Below are 19,280 nucleotides of genomic sequence, written 5' to 3'. Positions count from 1 at the left end.
TCTCCAGCACCACAGTTCAAAGGCCTCAATTCTTTGGCGCTCAGCCTTTTTGATGGTCCAACTTTCACTGCCATACATTGCAACTGGGAAGACCACAGCCTTGACTATACGCACTTTTGTTGACAGGGTGCTGTCTCTGCTTTTTAGTGTGCTGTCTAGATTTGCCATGGCTTTCCTTCCCAGGAGCAAGCGTCTTTTAATTTCTTGGCTACAGTCCCCATCTGCGATGATCTTGGAGCCCAGGAAAATAAAATCTGTCATTACCTCCATTTCTTCCCCATCTATTTGCCAGGAATTGAGAGGGCCGGATGCCATGATCTTGGTTTTCTTAATGTTAAGTTTCAACCCAACTTTTGCACTCTCCTTCTTCACCCGCAACAAGAGGCTCTTTAGTTCTTCTTCACTTTCGGCCATTAGAGTGGTATCCTCTGCATATCTTAGGTTTGACACTTAGGGCTGCGCTCTAAATCAGGCTTCCCTAACATAGGTATGCTTCTTGCGAGATCTTGGCATTTTCCTCCTTCCGTAAACCTGCCGTAGCAGCAGCACGAAGGGGAGCCTGTGCAGAAGATCAGGCAAGAACTGAACGAGCAACCAAGATAACCAAGCAGATCTCCTGCCTTCTAAAACGGCCCTTCAAGCCAAGGCGGAATAAGCCGAGCGAGTACGGCCCGTGTCTACTACCTTTCCCAGCGTATCTGGCTGTGACCGCATCGCCGTAAGGAAATCTTATGGAGCCTTGGTGGAGCAGTGGGCTAATGCCTCCTTAAGTAACACTAAAGATAAAGGTAAAGGTTCCCCCGCACGCACATGCGTGCTAGTCGTCGTTCCGACTCTAGGGGGCGGTGCTCATCTCTGTTTCAAAGCCAAAGAGCCAGCGCTTGTCCGAGGACGTCTCCGTGGTCATGTGGCCGGCATGACTAGACGCCAAAGGCTCACGGAACGCTGTTACCTTCCCACCGTAGTGGTCCCTATTTTTCTACTTGCATTTTTACGTGCTTTTGAACTGCTAGGTTGGCAGAAGCTGGGACGAGTAACAGGCGCTCACTCTGCTACGCTGCTAGGTTGGCAGAAGCTGGGACGAGTAACAGGCGCTCACTCTGCTACGCGGCACTCGGGATTCGACCCGCCAAACTGCCGACCTTCCGATCGACAAGTTCAGCGTCCTAACCCACTGAGCCACCGCGTCCCTTCTAAGTAACACTAGCTGCCTGCAATTAGTGCAGGTTCGCATCCCACCAGGCTCAAGGTTGACTCAGCCTTCCATCCTTCCGAGGTAGGTAAAATGAGGACCCAGATTGTTGGGGGCAATTAAGCTGACTTTGTAATAATGCCACTTGGGGGTGTGTGTGTGAAAGCCCTAATGTGCAGGCATATACATAGAATGAAGGCTACTGCTAAGCTTGTAAGCCGCCCTGAGTCTTCGGAGAAGGGCGGGATATAAATGGAATTTTAAAAAAAATCGCGGTTTATAAAGCCACAACACTGCAAGAAACTCGGGCGAGGAAGTCGTTTAAGTCAGCGTTTCCCAACCTTAGGAACTTGAAGATGCGTGGACTTCAACTCCCAGAATTCCCCAGCCAGGGAGTTGAAGTCCACGCATCTTCAAGTTCCTAAGGTTGGGAAACGCTGGTTTAAGTAACAGATCCAGATCCAGGGCACTGAAAACGTAACGTAACTGTATACATTCCCCCCCCCCACCCTCCCCGCGAAGCGATCGACTTCGGAGCAAAACTTCGGTGTGGGCGGGGGGGGAAGGGAGGGGGAGAAGCAAGAGGGCGGGGCGACATCCGCCTCGTCGCCTGCCCCTCCCCTCTCCGTCCTCCTGAGCTCAGCTGGCTTTCTCGCCAATCACGGGGCGGTATGCAAACGAGCCGAGCGTTTTGCCCCGCTGCGAGCAAAACAATGAGCTCAGACTGGCTGGGAGCGCAGCGGCGGCGGCGGCGGCGGCGGCGGCGTTTGCGTGCGAGGCGCTCTTTTGGCACGCCAGCGGCGCATCCTCGGCGCTCGGAGGCTCTTATTTACATTGCGCTGAAAGGCGGCGGCGGCGGCGGGGGGCAATGGAGCGCTCGGTTCGCGCCAGCCGCCGGCTGTAAGTCGAACCGGATTTCGCCGAGCAGAGACCCTTCCCCTCCCGCCCGCGAGCATGAAGTACAAGGTAAGAAGAGACCGCCGGGGGTGGGCTGAGTGCACCCGCGGAGTGAGAAACTTCGCAGCTGCTCGTGGCAAAAAAAAAAAAAGAGAGAGAGAGAGAGAGAGATACCGAGTTGCTTCGGAAGAACTCGGAAGGAAGGGAACCGAGCGAGCGCCCCGGATGGTGCCAAGGCGGCTTCAGTCTGCAAGCGGTCTGTCTGTCAAAAGAAGGTTCCCGGGGGAATTTAAAACTAGGCGGGGTGGAAGTGGGTTGCTACCTTCCGGCCGCGACATCTTTCAGATCGACTTTATTCCCGCCTTTGAATCGGAGCTTTCCCGACCTGGCGTCCTGCGGGGTGTTCTCGGCTCTCCGCCTCCGTGGGCATTCAATTCAGTTCAGAATAGAGCTGCAAAGGACTTTAGAGGTCCTCTAGTCCAGCGTTTCCCAACCTTTAGGAACTTGAAGATGCGTGGACTTCAACTCCCAGAATTCCCCAGCCAGCTATGCTGGCTGGGGAATTCTGGGAGTTGAAGTCCACGCATCTTCAAGTTCCTAAGGTTGGGAAACGCTGCTCTAGTCCAACCTCCTTAAAGCAGGAGACCCTACGCCGTTTCAGACAGGTGGCTGTCCAGTCTTTTCTTAAAAACCTCCAGTGATGAAGCCCCTACCTACAACGTCTGAAGGCAAAAGCTGTTCCACTGGTGAGTTGTCCTCACGGTTAGGAGGTTTCTCCTTACTAACAGATTACTTTCTCTCCTCAATTAGGTTCCATCCATTGTTTCTTGTCCTGCCCTCTGGTGCTTTGGAAAATAAGTTGACCCCCTCCTCTTTGTGGCAGCCCCTCAAATACTGGAATACTGCTATCTTGTCACCCCCAGTCCTTCTTTTCTCTAGACTGGCCATACTGGTGCCTGACTGAGAAAGGCTGCTCTAGACTTTGAGGAGAGACTTTTATTTTATTTTATTTTTTGCTTTTATTGCTTCCAATGTGGGAATTGTTTGCTCCTGAGATACCAAAATGCTGGGCACTTACATCATTTTTGCTTCCCTGGAGCAAAGTTCTTTTTAAGAATAAAATCTGACATGGTTCTGAGTCAAGCGCATTGCATTAAGTAAGTCCCACGCAGTGCCCTTTATCTGAGCCTAAATCCTGTTGAACTAAGGAACTTGATTTACATCATGCTGCCAATTTATTACTTACAAATAAGTCTGTTAGCTCTGTTTTGTCATAAACATAGCAAATGTTTAACTTCTAAGATGCAAGGTAAAAATATGACAAACAAAACGGTTAGTACTCATAAAAACCATGTAAATCAGTCTTGAATGGACAGCTAAAAGAGAAGCAATTCTGATTGCATTCAGTTACTTATAAACATCTTTTGCTTACTTGTGAAACAATCTACAGGTAATCCTTGATTTAGGACAGTTCATTTAGTGACCCTTCAAAGTTACAACGGCACTGAAAAAAGTGACTTGTTTGTTTTTCACAGTTACAACTTTTGAAGCATCCCCATGTGATCAAAATTCAGATGCTGGGCAACTGGTTCATACATATGACCATTGCTGTGCCCAAAGGTCATGTGATTATCTTTTGCAACGTTCTGACAAGCAAAGTCAATGGGGAAATGAGATTCATTTAACAACCAGAAATGAGATTCATTTAACAACAAATGAATCAACTGCAGTGATTCATTTAACTATGGCAAGGAAGGTCATAAAATGGGCAAAACTCACTTAACAAATGTCTCAACAACAGAAATTTTGGGCTCAATTGTGGTCATAAGTCGAGGACTACCTGTATTAATGTTGCCTAAGCAAAAATGATAAAAAGGTTGCATTGGGAGCTGTTCAAGTTTTGACTCTAAACAACATAAGTGTTTCACTTTTCTGAAATCATAAATCAGGATTTTGTTTCCTGGTACTGAAGAAAATAGTTTTTGTGACATAACAATCAGCTGTTAGCTTGAGAGGAGGTAGGACTTCACCTTGTCTTGTGGAAATGTACGTAGACTGTGAAAAGTTCCCATGAAAAATCATATTTTGGTAAGCAGTACTGCTTGTTTACTTTAAGTAGAAATGCTTAACAGTGGAGCAAAGTGCTGTCGTCTTCAATCTGATGCCTATAGATATGGTGGACTATACTTTCTGGCATTTCAAGCTTTGATAGTGGATGTTGGAAATTGTAATCCAGGACATCTGGAATCAGACAAGTGAGCAAGGGATGATCGTTATGATTTCTCTACACTAAATTCCTTGCATAAATGGTATTTGTTATCCTTTTAATAAAGAGGCTATAATTTCATTCACTGGAATATCTAATGCTTTACTAAAATTCTGTTCATTCCAATCAGAATAATTTATTGTATTTCCAAACTACTTATTTTAGATTTGAACATGCTTGCTCAGAAATTCCACAGACTTCAATATATATATTTACAAATAAGGAAATTGTGGTTTGATTGTTGCTGGAGTAAAATTTACTCTGTAAAATTTACCTGAGTAAAATCTAGGACAGCCCTTCTCAAACTTGGCAACTTAAAGCCAGCTGGGGAATTCTGGATTTTGGAAGTCCATCTATCTTAAAATTGGCCAAGTTTGACAAACACTGATCTAGGAAGACACTGTAGTCTTTTGTGCACTGATGTGTGCACAGCCATGGAGCATACCTGGCATATGAATTTAGCAAATACATCTACTGCAACCGTGTTTTCTTAAAATCGACTAGGATGTGGGAAAGGAAGCATATCAAGATTGACAGATCTAGAACATTTGTTAAAAAGCTCTTCCTTTTGCCAAAAAATGTTCACATTATTTTATGCGGGGGGGGGGGTGTTTCTCAAGATATAGTTTTGTGTTCCTTCTAGGAGCCTATGATGAGAGGAGGAGCCTGGGTACGCAAAAATAAGAGAATAAATCATAATTAGACAACTCATGACCCCTTGTTTCAGGGATATTCTTATGTAAACAGAGAAACTGAATGACCATGGGCAGGCAGATGCGTGGGAATGGGAGTGACTTCCTACTTCCTGCTTCCTCATTGACTTTTCTTATAGAAAGTTGGCAGGAGCCTTGGAAATGAAGATCATGTGACTTTAGCTGACTATGGCAGCTCTGAACTGGCCACAACTTTGCCAAATTTTAATCCAACAGGAGTCGTGAGTCTTGGATTTTGGATGCATTTTGTAAATTAACCCATTTGTGACAGGTTGATTCAAAAATTGTTGCCCTTTGTTACGCTGCTTTGCCCAATTGAAGGTTACAATATTCAAATGGATATAAGGGTTTTAGTACAGGTAGTCCTTGACTTATGAACACAATTGGGCCCCAAATTTTTTAAGTAAAACATTTTTAAGTGAGTTTTGCCCTATTTTACGACCTTCCTTGCCACAGTTGTTAAGTGAATCACTGCAGATGATAAGTTAGTAACAGTGTTGTTAAGTGAATCTGGCTGACTTTTGCTTGTCAGAAGGTCACAAAAGGTGATCTTGGGGCACAGCAACGGCCATAAATATGAACTAGTTGTCAAGCGTCTGAATTTTGATCATATGATCATGGGGATGCTGCAAAGGTCGTAAGTGTGAAAAATGGTCGTAAGTCACTTTTGTCAGTGCCGTTGTAACTTTGAGCAGTCACTCAACAAATTGTTGTAAGTTGAGGACTACCTGTAGTATATAGATTCATGCCTCAAGTTAAATATAGTACCTAAAAGTAATATATCCATGCCTTATCAAAACTCATCGGGCACATGCAAACTGCACATTTGGTAGACACTTGAGAATTATAATAACTGCACACCTATTGCACTTATCACCAGCTATTGTATGATTACCAGCAAATTTAGACAGAAAGATCCTTGAAGTTTCACATGAAATTAGTACAACTTTCCCCAGTTTGGCATCATTCACAGGTACTGGATTATAACTCCCATCATACCATTGGTGCATGTTGGAGCTGTGGGCCAACACATCTGCAATACCATGGGTTGCAAAAACATAATTAGGAGTAAGGTAATTAGCTCTTTTTTCTGTAATTTTATTAAAAAGTGCCTGTTCCCATTTCTTGAGAGGAACCTCAGGCAGCTGCAATCATAAAAACCCTCCTTTCCTACCTGCAATTTGGCTTCAATTAGCCATAGCACTAGGGCCAACAATTGGTGGCTTTAGTCAACTACTAGGGACTCAATAGCATTGTAAGGCCCATTGTGGGTCTGTAGTTTGGTACTGCATAAAGTGCTGGGTCTGTTTCTCACAATCCAATACATACTCTTTAGACCTAGATCAGGGGTGTCAAACTCAATTTCATTGAGGTCCGCATCAGCATTGCGGTTGCCCTTAGCGGGCCGGGTGGGTATGGCCTGGGTGGGTGTGGCCTACTGGGTGGGCGTGGCTAGAGTGCATATGGCCTACTGGGTGGGCGTGGCCAGCTCTACATAGTTCGCATCAAGGGTGCCTATGGGGACCTGGGCCAGGAGTGGGACAGATCTGAGGGTCTCTGGCAGAAGGAGGGTCTCTGGGCCAGGGCCAAGGCAGTGGGGGCCGTTCCCTCGCTGTTTCCAGGATGGCTTCGCGGGTCGCATGAAACCACTTCGTGGGCCGGATCCGGCCCCCGGGCCTTGTGTTTGACATGTCTGACCTAGATGAAGAGTTGAAAAGTAGTTAAATCTAAGCCACCCAGCTCTGTTAGAGCAATAGGAATAGGCCAGGGTCTTCTCCAAACAGGAGCTTTATTTGATGACAAGCATCAGGAAGAAAACAGAAGGAAGGTAGTGGAACTGTTACTGCGACTTGTAGAGGACAGACTGCTGCTCATTTACTCAGACATGTTGTTGACATGTCCCAAATGAGGGTAAAATTATTGTTTGGCTGACCCCTGAGGTTTTATTTTTTTTTTTCACTTTTCAAATTGGATGTTAGAGGCTGCAAGAACTGGGCAGTAACATAATGTTACACAAACGAGCAGAGCTGATTCTCTTCCTTTTTACTTTTCTCTTGCAAGGTTATTTTGGATGTGCTCAAGTTTTGTTTTTTGGTTTTTTTTTCCTGGTGAAAACTGAGTGGACATTGCATGGCTTAATGGTCCACAATTTGTGACTAGTATCAGCCAGTGACCACCCAGCATTATCCTAGAAAGGGTCATCGTGTGAGGCCTACGGACTGCATGTTTCCTTTCTATGTAACAAGGTGAGAGAGACTAGGAATTCCCAAAAGTTGGCTTCCGGAAGAACATTGAAGATGACTTCCCTTCTCCCCAATTATTCAGCAGGCCCAAAAGATGTAAAATGGTAGGAAGGCAGAAGTGGGGGAGAGGAAGGTCTACTTCATGCTGTTCTTTACAGTATTCAAACCCTCAAGCAGAAGCAGGTGCCATTCATTCAAAACCTCTGCTTGCTTTCTGAATTCTGGAGCCTCCCAACACTAGCATAGTCTGCCTTAACATTGAGCTTTGGCGTCCTTTTCAAATGGAGATTCTATTCAGCTCTTACCATATTTTAGCTCTTAAAGTAATGTCTCAGAGCATAAGTAGATACCTCATTTTGTTGGCATAGGCTAAGTCTATTCGTATATAAGAAATGGGACAAAAGGAAAATTTGCTCTTTCTTCATATTATGGTTTGGTGGATGCACTCCTTAGAAAGAATGACCTGAGAAGGATTAGTCCATCAATCCTGCTGAAAGACCAGCTTCATCAAACTTCTCGAATTACTGGACTATATCCAGTTGACCGTGATAACATTGATACAGTATGAAAATAATCTAGTTATTGCAACATGGCCTAACTCTGGCTTGGTTCCATTCTCCTAATCAACTGCAGAAATCTAGTTCTTCTAAATTCTGATTCCATGCGATGTTTTCATCTGATACAGTGGGAACCATTTTTGTAAACAGCTGTCATTACTATAATTAATGACAACTATATTTTCATATATCTTACCATATGGCTACCATGTATGGTGTTGACCAGTTTATATGCTTGGAGTAGTCAAACAATTTTGTGCTGAATTCAGCACACTTCAAGATAGGCAGTACAGTATTCTAAGAATTGCAGTTGTTAGAATTATGACATTTAGCCAGTCTGACTTGATTTTGAAAAAGCTAAGCAGCATCAGACAGTCTAAAACTTGGATGGAAATGTGAGGAGCATAAATTAGATGCAATGAGCTGTGACAATAACTTGGGATACTGGAAGAAGAGGTACAGTTTAGGCAGCAGCCGCCCAGTGTATATCTCAGCCTTGGCAGCTTGAAGATGTGTGGACTTCAATCCCCAAAATTCTGGGAGTTGAAGTCCACACACCTTCAGGTTGACAGGGTGAAGAAACACTGCAGCAGTCTGGTAGGAGGAGAAATCTCAGTCCAAAGGAGGTTTGGGGGTAGAGAAAGTATCCGGGGGGGGGGGAGGGCTCCTTAGTTCTCTGGAAAGTAAAAGCAAGGGGTGGGGAAATGCTTTCAGACTTGCAAGTTCTGTTACGGTAACCTGATAGTAAAGATTAATATTCTTGGTTTTGCTTTCCTGGTCTGGATTACTTTGACAGGCTTTTTGCTAAGAAAGGTCCATAGATGTGTCTGTGATGTCATTAGGAGACAACACTGACTTCATTTTCTATTTTTAGGCTCGTGAACCCTAACTAAAGTGGTACAAGATTCCAACCAAGTTTGCTTAGGAGCCCTATACTTTACTGGTTTCTATGTAATTTGCTTTTGGGAGAGAATCCCAAAGTAGTGTAACTGAATCAGATCATTTCACCTCAACCATTTATGCTGGACAACGAAGTCTGCTCAATAAATTTCTCTTGCTCAAGCACGAGATTGAAGTTAAATTGGCATATCTACTTAGGAGTGACTAACTGCTGAGTAGGCACATAAATGTTTATGCTTTGCGGGTATATTTTTCACATATGTAAATTCTGTACCCAGGCTATAATAAGTGCCTGAGTTTCCCCAAAACAAGTGACTGAGTGTTCATTTGTTTTAATTGTTCAGTTTTTTAATTGTTTAGAAATTTCAGAAGTCTTTCACATCAGTTCAGAACACCTGTTATTGGAAAGAAATGGGAGATCTGTTTTGAGGCGCATGGTCCTATTAAAATCCAAAGCTATTTCGTTATTCATGCATTGTGAGCCATGGTTCGTTAAATCATGCAGCATTGAATAAACCACAATTGGCTGGATAAACACAACATGCTAAAATAGCAAACAAAGTATATTCTGTTTTAGTGCGATGTGCAAACCCAGCAGTCGCTTAATTTAATGTGGCATATTTTGGTTTGATTACAAATTCTTTTCTGGTTATGCATAATGCACTGCAGCTTGGTATTTCTAAGTATCTCTCTTGCAACAAAATTCAAACTAATAAACCTATTTAATACCAGGCTTCTTTGAACTTACCCATTTTAGTCAGAAAAAATATTTCATGCTCTATAATATGCCTTCTCTATATTGAGCAAAAATCAACAGTTCTAGTTAAGGAGATTGTTATATAATTCTAGACAGAACAGACTATACAGTGTTTTTCAAACTTGGCAACTAACTCCCAGCATGCTGGCTGGGGAATTTTGAGTTGAAGTCCACAGATCTTAATTTCCAAATTTGAAAAACACTGGGCTAGGCAAAAGAAAGACAAAAGATGGAAAATTGTTAATTTCCATAAAACATTTTCTGTTGGACTAGTATGTTTACCTTTTATAAGAACTCTTTTTTTAAATTGTTTACCTATGGTTAGCATTCTTAATCTGAAGTCCACAAGTGTTTTGTTCTGGAATACATTTATTGATTCCAGGGATATTAAAAAAGGAGTCTTTGCAATTATAATTTCTTAAAGCTAAATAAATGCTTTCTGTAAAACAAGCCAATCAACCTTCCAAAACCTATTATGTATTTGTATTTTATTTAGCTGCCTAAACCGTCACCACAGTGGTTTTCTGAAACTGAGTAACTTGGTTAGAGATTATTCTTGCACCTCAAAATTGCCACTTCAATCAATATTCATTAATTGGTTATTAATGGGAAAATTCATGCATGTATCTCAGATAACTTCACTAGCAGTTTTGAAATCAAGTATATAGATGATACAGAACTTGGATTTCCAAAAAGTGCTGGTTGGTATTTAACAAGGAGTTTCTGGTAGACTAGTCCAATCTCAGAAGGCTATAATATCTTTGTCTTCATCTAATTTTCATACAGTGTTCTTCTCTTGCAAAATGTAAACCTATATTACAGAAGTGGGAAACCTATGAAGAAAAGCCACATATGGCCCTCTACGTTCCCTTTTTTGCAGATTTCAGAAATCATGATATGAAATTATTACAGTGTAATTATACTTGGAGTGGAAAATGAAAGAAAATACCGTAGATTAGAACTATTCCCCCCTCTCCCATCTAAAATCACCACCTTTGTCCTTCCCTGCAGTGGTATCACATCACCTGCTGTGGTACCTTTGGGGGCTGAAATAAATATTTTAAAAATTGTACCCACCTCCAACCTAGCCGTTCAAAAGCATGTAAATGCAAGTAGATGAATAGGTACCAGGTATAAGCGTGTGGGAAGGTAACAGCATTGCGTGTTTCACCATATGCTCTGTGCTGCGGTGTGATATCATGCTGGCCACATGACCATGGAAACGTGGTCTCCGGACAATGCTGGCTCTTCGGTTTAAGAACTGGAGATGAGCTCCACCCCCTATAGTTGATCATGACTAGCGAAGTAAAACCCGCAGAGATACCTTTACCTTTATATAACAATTGCAAAAAAAGTTGGATCCACTTTATCATAAACCCAAGAAAGGACTTAGATCAGCATTTTCTCAAGCCTTTTACTACTTCTCTGTCTACTGACATCTGAATGGCATAGATTCTGGTACTTAAAACCTCTCTTACTATGTAATTTGTCCTTAGGAGAGTGATTTGTGGGTGCGTTTCCAAGGCAGAAAATTGTAACTTGGGAAGTTGCAGTAAGCACCATATTCTGGGAGATGGTAACAGCTGCCACTAGAAGAGGAGTTACCGGAAGTTTCTGGCCAAAGGAAAAGAAATTAGGGTTGAGGAGCTTGTGCTATAACTACTCATACATGAATACATGCAAATAGCAAGATGTTTTTAGGGCCAGTTTTGGGTGGGTTCCTCCACATTCCCTGACCAAATTTGCTTCTCAGTTTCAACCAAGAGACCATAAGAAAGTTTCCCAGAGAAGGACAGTACAACAAAGCAGTCCCTTTTTGGCCTCAAGGAAATTGGCAAGGCTCTGCTGGTTTTTCTCCCTAAACTAATTTATAGAAACTAAGTTTAAATTCCATATAATCTTGCTTTTAGATATTCTGTAACAAATAGAAACGTAAGAGGTGAGAAATTATGCAGTTTTCTATTAATCAACTAATAGGTGCAAATTCTGGCTATTGAAATGGACTAGTTTTTGTGTGGTCTGAAAGAGTAATGGAGTTGTCTTGTGATTCTTGCAGTAGTCAAAACAGTAACTAGATGCAGAACTATAGATTCTAAAGTAGTAAGTATCCCCAGGAGGATAATCATATTGACATATAAATGATACCAGAGTCCACTACTTTGCAACTACGGTAGCTACATCACTGCTACAAGTTAGTAACTTGAAGTTGTCTTCACACATAAACCAAGGATGGTAAGTTGGTTATAATGGCTGGGTTCACTTAATATGCTAATCCACAAACCATGGTTTATATCCTATAGTGATTCAATTCATATAATACATTAATCAATTTAATATAGCATATGAAACCAGTCTTAAGTCAAGGAAGGGCAGGCGAGAAGTTGGCCAACCTATTGTTTCAGGTAAAGTTCTTCATAGGTCATGTTGCCTACTATTTTTTCTTTCAAAAATCTCATATGCCATGTTTATAAACTATTAAACAGGGGAAAAAATCAGACTCCCCACCAGTTGTGTGACAGTAATACTACTATGTCACGAAATAAGTGATTTAAGCAGTCTTTAAAAGGACATATCCATTAGGTTTACTAATCTGGAGATTCAGTCAGTTATTTCTATAATGGAGCAGAAAAAATAGCAATTGCTGCTGTTTGTATGATAGAAATTTGTTCCTGAAAGGAAAAAATAAAATATTTCTGAGAAATAGTTTTATTAAAATTTTAGACTATGAGGCCATGTTTTCTTCCTTACATCTTCTGGTCAGGATTACCGTCACAGTCTTCTTCAGTCTTGGTGCTTTGCAGGACAAACTTCTCACATTCTCAGTATTATGTATGCTGACTTGCAAAAGGCAGTGGAATTAAATAATTGTTTAATTAAGTTGTTTAAACTTAGATTAAAGTTGTTGCTTAATCTTAAATTATTTAATCTTAGATTAAACATTGTTTTGTTTACATCAGCCAAGATAGTGAGTGCTTACTAATGATTAAGATGTTGGACCAGAAGCTAGAAGAACCAAGTTCTGGTTCACCTTCACTGACAGGTCACTGGGTCCAAATTTTGATCATGTGACCGTGGGGATGCTGCAACGGTCATAAGTGTGAAAAACAGTCATGCATAATTTTTTTCAGTGACTCTATAACTTCAAACAGTCACTAAATGACTGTTGTAAGCCGAGGACTACCTGTATAATTTCTTGGGCCCCTTTGAGCTTCTGGAGCCCAAGCAAGTATGCATTAATTTAGGCTCCATTTTTGTGCAGCCTGGAATGGAGAAAAAGAAAATGTGCATACAACCACAACCGATTGTGCGAACTAGCACAATCACATTGCAAACAAACTTTACATGCCAATTATCTTTAAAATACCAGAAATCCCCTGTAGAGAAACTTCATTAGGTGATTAAGAATCAGAAACAGAACTCCCAAGTGGCAAGTTCACAATCTACATGGTTTCTGTTACCAATGCAGAAACTATGAGTTTTGATTATCTGTTTTTATATAATTTGTTGGAAAAAAAGATGATTGAACAAATTGGTTTGTAATGCTTGCCATTTGGATTGCATACTGCCTTAAATACAAAGTTTCCATTGCCAAGGCAAACTAAAACAGTGTCACCGGGAAGAATGACTGTATTTCTAATAATCTGCTTGCAAAAAAAAAAAAAATTTCTGTAACCAAGGTAATGAAAGTCCCCAAGCATGCAACTCTGTAAAGGGCATAGGAACGGCATGCACTGTCTCAAATCCTAATGTACTGTTTATACTTGACATTCCTGATTACTACCCTCTGACTGTTAGGACGTAAAGGATGGTGAATGAGATCAGCAAAAGACGAGGCATCAGTCATACCATCATAACTGCGTGCCTTGATATGGCAAGGAAGGAAATCAGTCTTGTCACTTGCTATTTTAAAAGGATTACTCTCGATATGAAATATGTTATAAACATGACATAAATAGCAAAAATATTATATTAGCCTTCTTCCAAACTTGTGGCCCTCTGGTTGTATTTATCTCCTGCCAGCCTGATTAAGGGCCATATAGATTAGGATGATGAAGGGTTGTAGTGCAACACATTTGAAGCGAAGCCAAGTACAGTAGATCAAAATTGTCTCAAAAGAAAGAAGGAAAGAGGGGAGGCAGAAGGGGGAGGGGAAGGAGGGGAGAAAGTGTAAAGCTCGTCTTGATTTTCTTTTTGGAATTTGTAATGTGCCACAATTAGTACAGATAGTCCTCAACTTATAATAGTTTGTTTAGTGACTGTTTAATGTTACAATGGCATTGGAAAAAGTGACTTATGGCCATTTTTCACACTTACAACCATTGCAGTATCCCCATGGTCACACAATAAAAATTCAGACACTTGGCAACTGGTTCATATTTATGACGGTTGCAGTGTCCCAGTGTCATGTGATCCCCTTTTGCGACCTTCTGACAAGCAAAGTCAATGAGGAAGTCAGATTCACTTAAGGTCCGTGTTACTAACTTAACAACTGCAGTGATTCAGTTAAGTAACAAGAAAGGTCATAAAATGGTGCAAAACTCACTTAACAAATGTCTCACTTAGCAACAAAAATTTTGGGCTCAATTCGGGTAGTAAGTTAAGGATTACGTGAACACAGTATTTCTCTTGTTACAATTTTGCATCCCCATCAAATGAATGCAAGATGAATGTCCTATACTTTGAGTGTAATTAAGTTTAGTCTGATTGAAGGAAAGTCAGACAAATTAGAGAGGCAGTGACAGGATGCCATAGGAAATAAAAGTTTGGCGTCATAGAAAAGGGTAGCTTTGTGAAAATATGGGAATTTGCATTCTGTTTACTAATTAGTTTTTGTTTGTGACCTTTAGACTTTTTAAAAGTAGTGAAATGAAGGTGGTTTTCTATACATATTTATCAGTAGGACTAGTTTTCATTCTTTGTGTTTGGGTTGTGTGATCCAAAAGTAAATTGTCTAAACTGAAGCAAATGATAGCAGTTGTGCACAACTTTGGATATATACCTTCTGAAAATGTATAGCAGCTTTCAGCAGAACTAACATGGAAATAACTAAGGCTACTTATTTATCTGCTTCATTTCTCTCTTACAAAGAGTTCAAACTGAAGCTGTACTTAAGTTTTGGAACAAATAATATCATCAGACAAGCTAAGGAGCAGGAACCAAACCAATACTGTGCCAGAGGGATCTCAAATAAGTTTCATACAAAAGAAATTAGAACAGTGTTTTGCTATATTCAGGTTTTAAACTATAGGCCTGCCTTGTCAAACGTAGCATTCTCCAAATATTTTGGACTGCAACCTCTGGAATTCCCAGTGAGATAATAATGGAGAAAATTGACTTCAGAGATAGAAGGCAATAGGTCACCTGTAGCCACCCTCCATTTATATTTCCTGTGGGTGTCTTTACTCTTTGCCCTACAGAGATTCGATTCCTATGAAATTATGCTGGAATTTATACTTTCTGCTTATTTGTTTTAGTATTAAAAGGGAGCTTGCAATAGATGTCTGCCTACCCAGGGATGCCATATTCCCTATCTTCAGTTTACTACAACTTAATTCAAGCATGATAAATCCATAATGACCTTGTGATGGATATGGGTTGCTACATTCTCAGAAAGGGTGCTGTGAATGAGCATGAAAGGTGACTCAGAATTTTATGAAAATAATGAGTAGGTGATGATGTGCAAGTGCTTATTCATCTCTGCACCCCATCATAACTTGTGAGATCCAATTTGGTTCTTTTAAGCTGTCTGGGCAGGAAAATAGAGAGAAAGAGGAAATACATATTTCACTCTTCATTAGGTCCAAATTAAAATGTAGCAAAACAATAGAACCAGTTATCCACATCCAATTATTCATTCCCCCAATCCTACCATGCATACTCAGATCTACACTTGTCTCAACAAATTTCCAAGTGCGTAAATGGAATGTCAGCTTTTATTACTTTGATTTTTTCTTGTGGTGAAGTTTGTATTCTGCCAAGCAGAAATGAGAACAAGGTATTTCTAATGCAGATTGAGCAACGAGGTTTACACACACTAGGTCCAAGATCCAGTGCTGAATCCCATATGCTGCTTTTTTGGAGAATTTGTTTCCTTTCTTTGGTTCAATTCTGAGCAATAATGAAAATGTTCATCTGTGAAAGGCTTAATTCACAGCCTGAGATGTATGACAAGATATAACTAGAAGGCTCCATGGAATTGGACAATTTTGTCAAAAAGACACACACAAAAAAAAGTCATGACATCCCCATGCAAGTTTTGCCCCATTGATTTCAGACATGGAACATTATGACACAGGGATGAACAGAGTGAAGCTTCCAAGGTTTCATTATTTGCTGTCCCTAAGGAAGCTGATAGATGTAACTTACAAATGAGAGGAGTAAGTTTGCTAAAACAGGGGAGCTTTGTTTGTGCGAGTTGAAGAGACTGGCTGGTTTTTTGGCCTCTAAGAAAAGGGGGCCATTCCTCCCATTTGAAGTTTGTGTGTTCCCCTGTTCATTCATTCATGGGTTCATTCATTCATTCATGCAACCCAGATGGATTAGTATGCTCCCAATGAAGTTGAGGAAATAAGAATGGATTTAGCCTGCATGAATCTAGGCAGCATAATAAGAGACCTCTTGAGAGTTGCCCCATTGACCAGAAAGTTGGAATTTCCGCAGGGAAACCCTGTGATTCATTCATACACTGTAGTCTCTGAGAACTGCTTGTGCTTAATAATTGTGAGAATAAAGTTTTGCTAAGTGGAATCTAGTCTCAACAAAAAAGTTAAAAGGCTGTGAAGAATCAAGAAATACGCTTAATCCATTGGTTCAGAATAATTGTTGATGCAGAAAAATTCTGATATTGTCATTCTTAAGAGCAGAAACATCATCTGTACCTTTCTTATTTGTTGTGCTTTGTAGGACTAAATGACTATAGATGATTGCCCAGAAAATGTCACATCATTCTGCTTTTAACTAGACATTGCTGAAGTAGTTTTTCAAGACCTTCCAGAGGGAATGTCATATATGGTTGTTTTTCTTCCCCATTGAATTACAGCTTTTTAGAAGCTTTTCAGAGGAGGGGACACCAAGCTGACAGGAATAGCCAACACTCCAGAAGATAGGCTCAAGATACAGAAAGATTTCAACACCCTATCTAACAAAATGAAATTCAGTGATGAGAAAAGTAAGCTACATTTAGTCAAGAAAAGCCAAATGCACATGTATAGAATACTGTAGATGGTACCTAGCTCAATAGTAGTAACTGTGAGAGGGATCTTGGAGTTCTAGTACACAGTCACATAAATACGAGCCAGCCAAGGTATCAAAAAAGCAATGCAGTTCTAGCTACATTAATACAGGAACAGAATCAAGTTTATGTGAAGTCTTAGTACTACTTTATAATGCCTTGGTAAGACCACGCTTGGAATATTGCACCTGGTTTTGGTGACCATAATATAAAAAAAAAGATGTTGAATCTCCACAAAGAACGCAGAGAAGAGCAACAAGGATGATTAGGAGACTGGAGATTAAAACATATGAAGAACGGGTGCAGGAATTGGGTATATCTAGTAGTTTAATGAAGAGAAGGACTAGGGGTGACATGATAGCAGTGTTCCAATATCTCAGGGGCTGCCAGAAAGAAGAGGGGGAGGGGGCAGCCCATTTTCCAAAACACCTGAAAGCAGAACAAGAAGCGATGGATGGAAACTAATTAAGGAGAGAACCAACCTAGAAACAAGGAGAAATTGCCTGACAGAACAATTAATCGATACAAGAGCTTGCCTTCAGAAGTTCTGAGTGCTCCATCAGTGGAGGTTTTTAATAAGATATTGGACAACCATTTGTCTGAAATGGTATAGAATCTTCTGTTTTAGCAGTAGTAGTTGGACTAGATCAGAGGTAGGCAACCTTAGCTCTTTTATGACTCGTGGACTTCAACTCCCAGAATTCCTGAGCCAGCCATGCTGAGGGGAAAAGGAGAGGTTTCCAAGCTGAGCCATGCTGGCTCAGGAATTCTGGAAGTTGAAGTCCACGAGTCATAAAAGAGCCAAGGTTGCCTACCCCTGGACTAGATGATCTCCAAAGTCCCTTCCAACTCTGTTATTCTGTTAAGTGTAGTGGGGGTGAGAACTAGACTCTGTCTGATGTCTTTGATAATGATAGCATTACAGTATTATCACTGGATAAAATGTTTACATATTAAAATTCAGGACCAGTTTATCCTTCAGTTTCTATCCCAGTGATGCTCTATGATAGTTGCAAGTTGAATACAAGATGACATCTCGTATCCTTTTCAACCTAATGGTTGGTTATGCAATATATTCTATCACCACACAAGCAACCTCAGTCTTTGTAAATATGAATTCCTAAACCACAGACAATTTCCTCATCCACAGTCCTATTCTTTCTTTCTTTAAAGCACTTACCCTCTCTCTTTATTCTGAAAAAAACCCCCATCAAGATTGGTTATAACCCAAATGAAAATATTTGTTGAATAAAATCTACACAAATTAAATCATTTAAAATGTATGAGACAATAACTGGAAAACAGTGGAATGACAAAATGCCATAATACTGCTTGCCAAGAAGCATAAACTACATAAAGTTATAATTGTATCTGTCAACTCTGCATCTCTTAGGGTTGCCTTTAAATATTTGCACCATATGTCTATGGATTCTAGTGGAGCAATGTTTAAATTGTAGTGAAATCTTACCTTAGTTTGCCAGAATCTATTTGTCTCTCTTTTAGTGTACTTTTTGGTCTATGTACTTTTGTCTATGACCAAAAGCACTACGGTATATATTGTGCCCTTAAAAAAAGCCCTTTTCACTTTCAAAGGTAACAATATTCAGGAAATTGGAATTAAATATATTTAGGACAAATTTTGTGAGTCTGTGCAGCTTGTAAAGCCTTGACTAGACTAGGCTGGAAAAGAAAAAAGGGAAGGCTTCTCTTTTTTTATAAAATTATGTCACTCCAGAGTTGCTCTCAATTCTCTGGAAAACCCCATGGAGTTTGGGAAATATGATCAGAGTCTGGTTGCTTCTCCCTGTTTCCTGAAAACATATTGCCTGCAAGTGTCTCTCTGATTATTCAGGACATGTCTTGGAGAAGATTTATGCCCCTTACACCATTGCAAGAAGAACAATTCAAATCAGATATTTTATAAAGATATCATAATGTCTTCCTCTGCATTCCTTGTGAGGTGCTTTATACATAAGAACATAAGCAGTACCCTGATGGATCAGACTCCTGGTCCATCGAGTCCAACAGTCTGTTCTCACAGTGTACATATATGTACATATATTTTAGCCTCCAGTCCCCTAGTAATCTTTGTTGCTCTTCTCTGTACTCTTTCTAGAGTCCCAACATCTTTTTTTACCTCATGGCGACCAAAACTGGATGCAGTATTCCATTCAGTCTCTTGATATACTGATCTTTTAAAGAAAGTGAGCAGTCAGTTCCAAATAATTTGGGGCATCACAGAGAAAAGGTGCAAGATATGTCTTGCTTTTCTCATACTGTAGTATGTGAACATGTTCTCAAAGATAGCTGGGATTCATCAATGGGGTTAGTATGATGGGTCTGAGTCAGGACTATGTTTAGGATGACAATGTGGGGAGAAACCAAGCAAATAAATAAGCAGGAAACTCTCCACCCTGCAATCTGTTTTGAATTTTCAGATGTAAGTATGTTCATAGGTATTTCAAATTAACACTCTTCAAGCAAACGGTGTTTCAACTTTACCTAGACTAGCCTAGCTTAAAAT

At 40.6% G+C, this 19,280-nt stretch overlaps 1 protein-coding gene across 1 annotated transcript in view; it reads left to right on the top strand.

Annotated features, from left to right (window-relative positions):
- Positions 1 to 1,943: 1,943 nt before the first annotated feature.
- The window catches only part of NEDD9 (neural precursor cell expressed, developmentally down-regulated 9), a 65,626-nt gene continuing 48,289 nt past the window's right edge, over positions 1,944 to 19,280 (top strand). The window contains exon 1 of the mRNA XM_083359936.1: positions 1,944 to 2,158. Within this exon, the coding sequence (XP_083216062.1) occupies positions 2,147 to 2,158 (12 nt within the window). The 5' untranslated portion in view covers positions 1,944 to 2,146. The remainder of the gene's footprint in view (positions 2,159 to 19,280) is intronic.

The sequence above is a fragment of the Vipera ursinii genome (assembly GCF_947247035.1).
Source record: "Vipera ursinii genome assembly, chromosome: 3".
Taxonomy (NCBI): Eukaryota; Metazoa; Chordata; class Lepidosauria; order Squamata; family Viperidae; genus Vipera; species Vipera ursinii.
The sequence above is the reverse complement of the archived record's forward strand: the minus strand, read 5'-3'. Positions and strand labels throughout refer to the sequence as shown.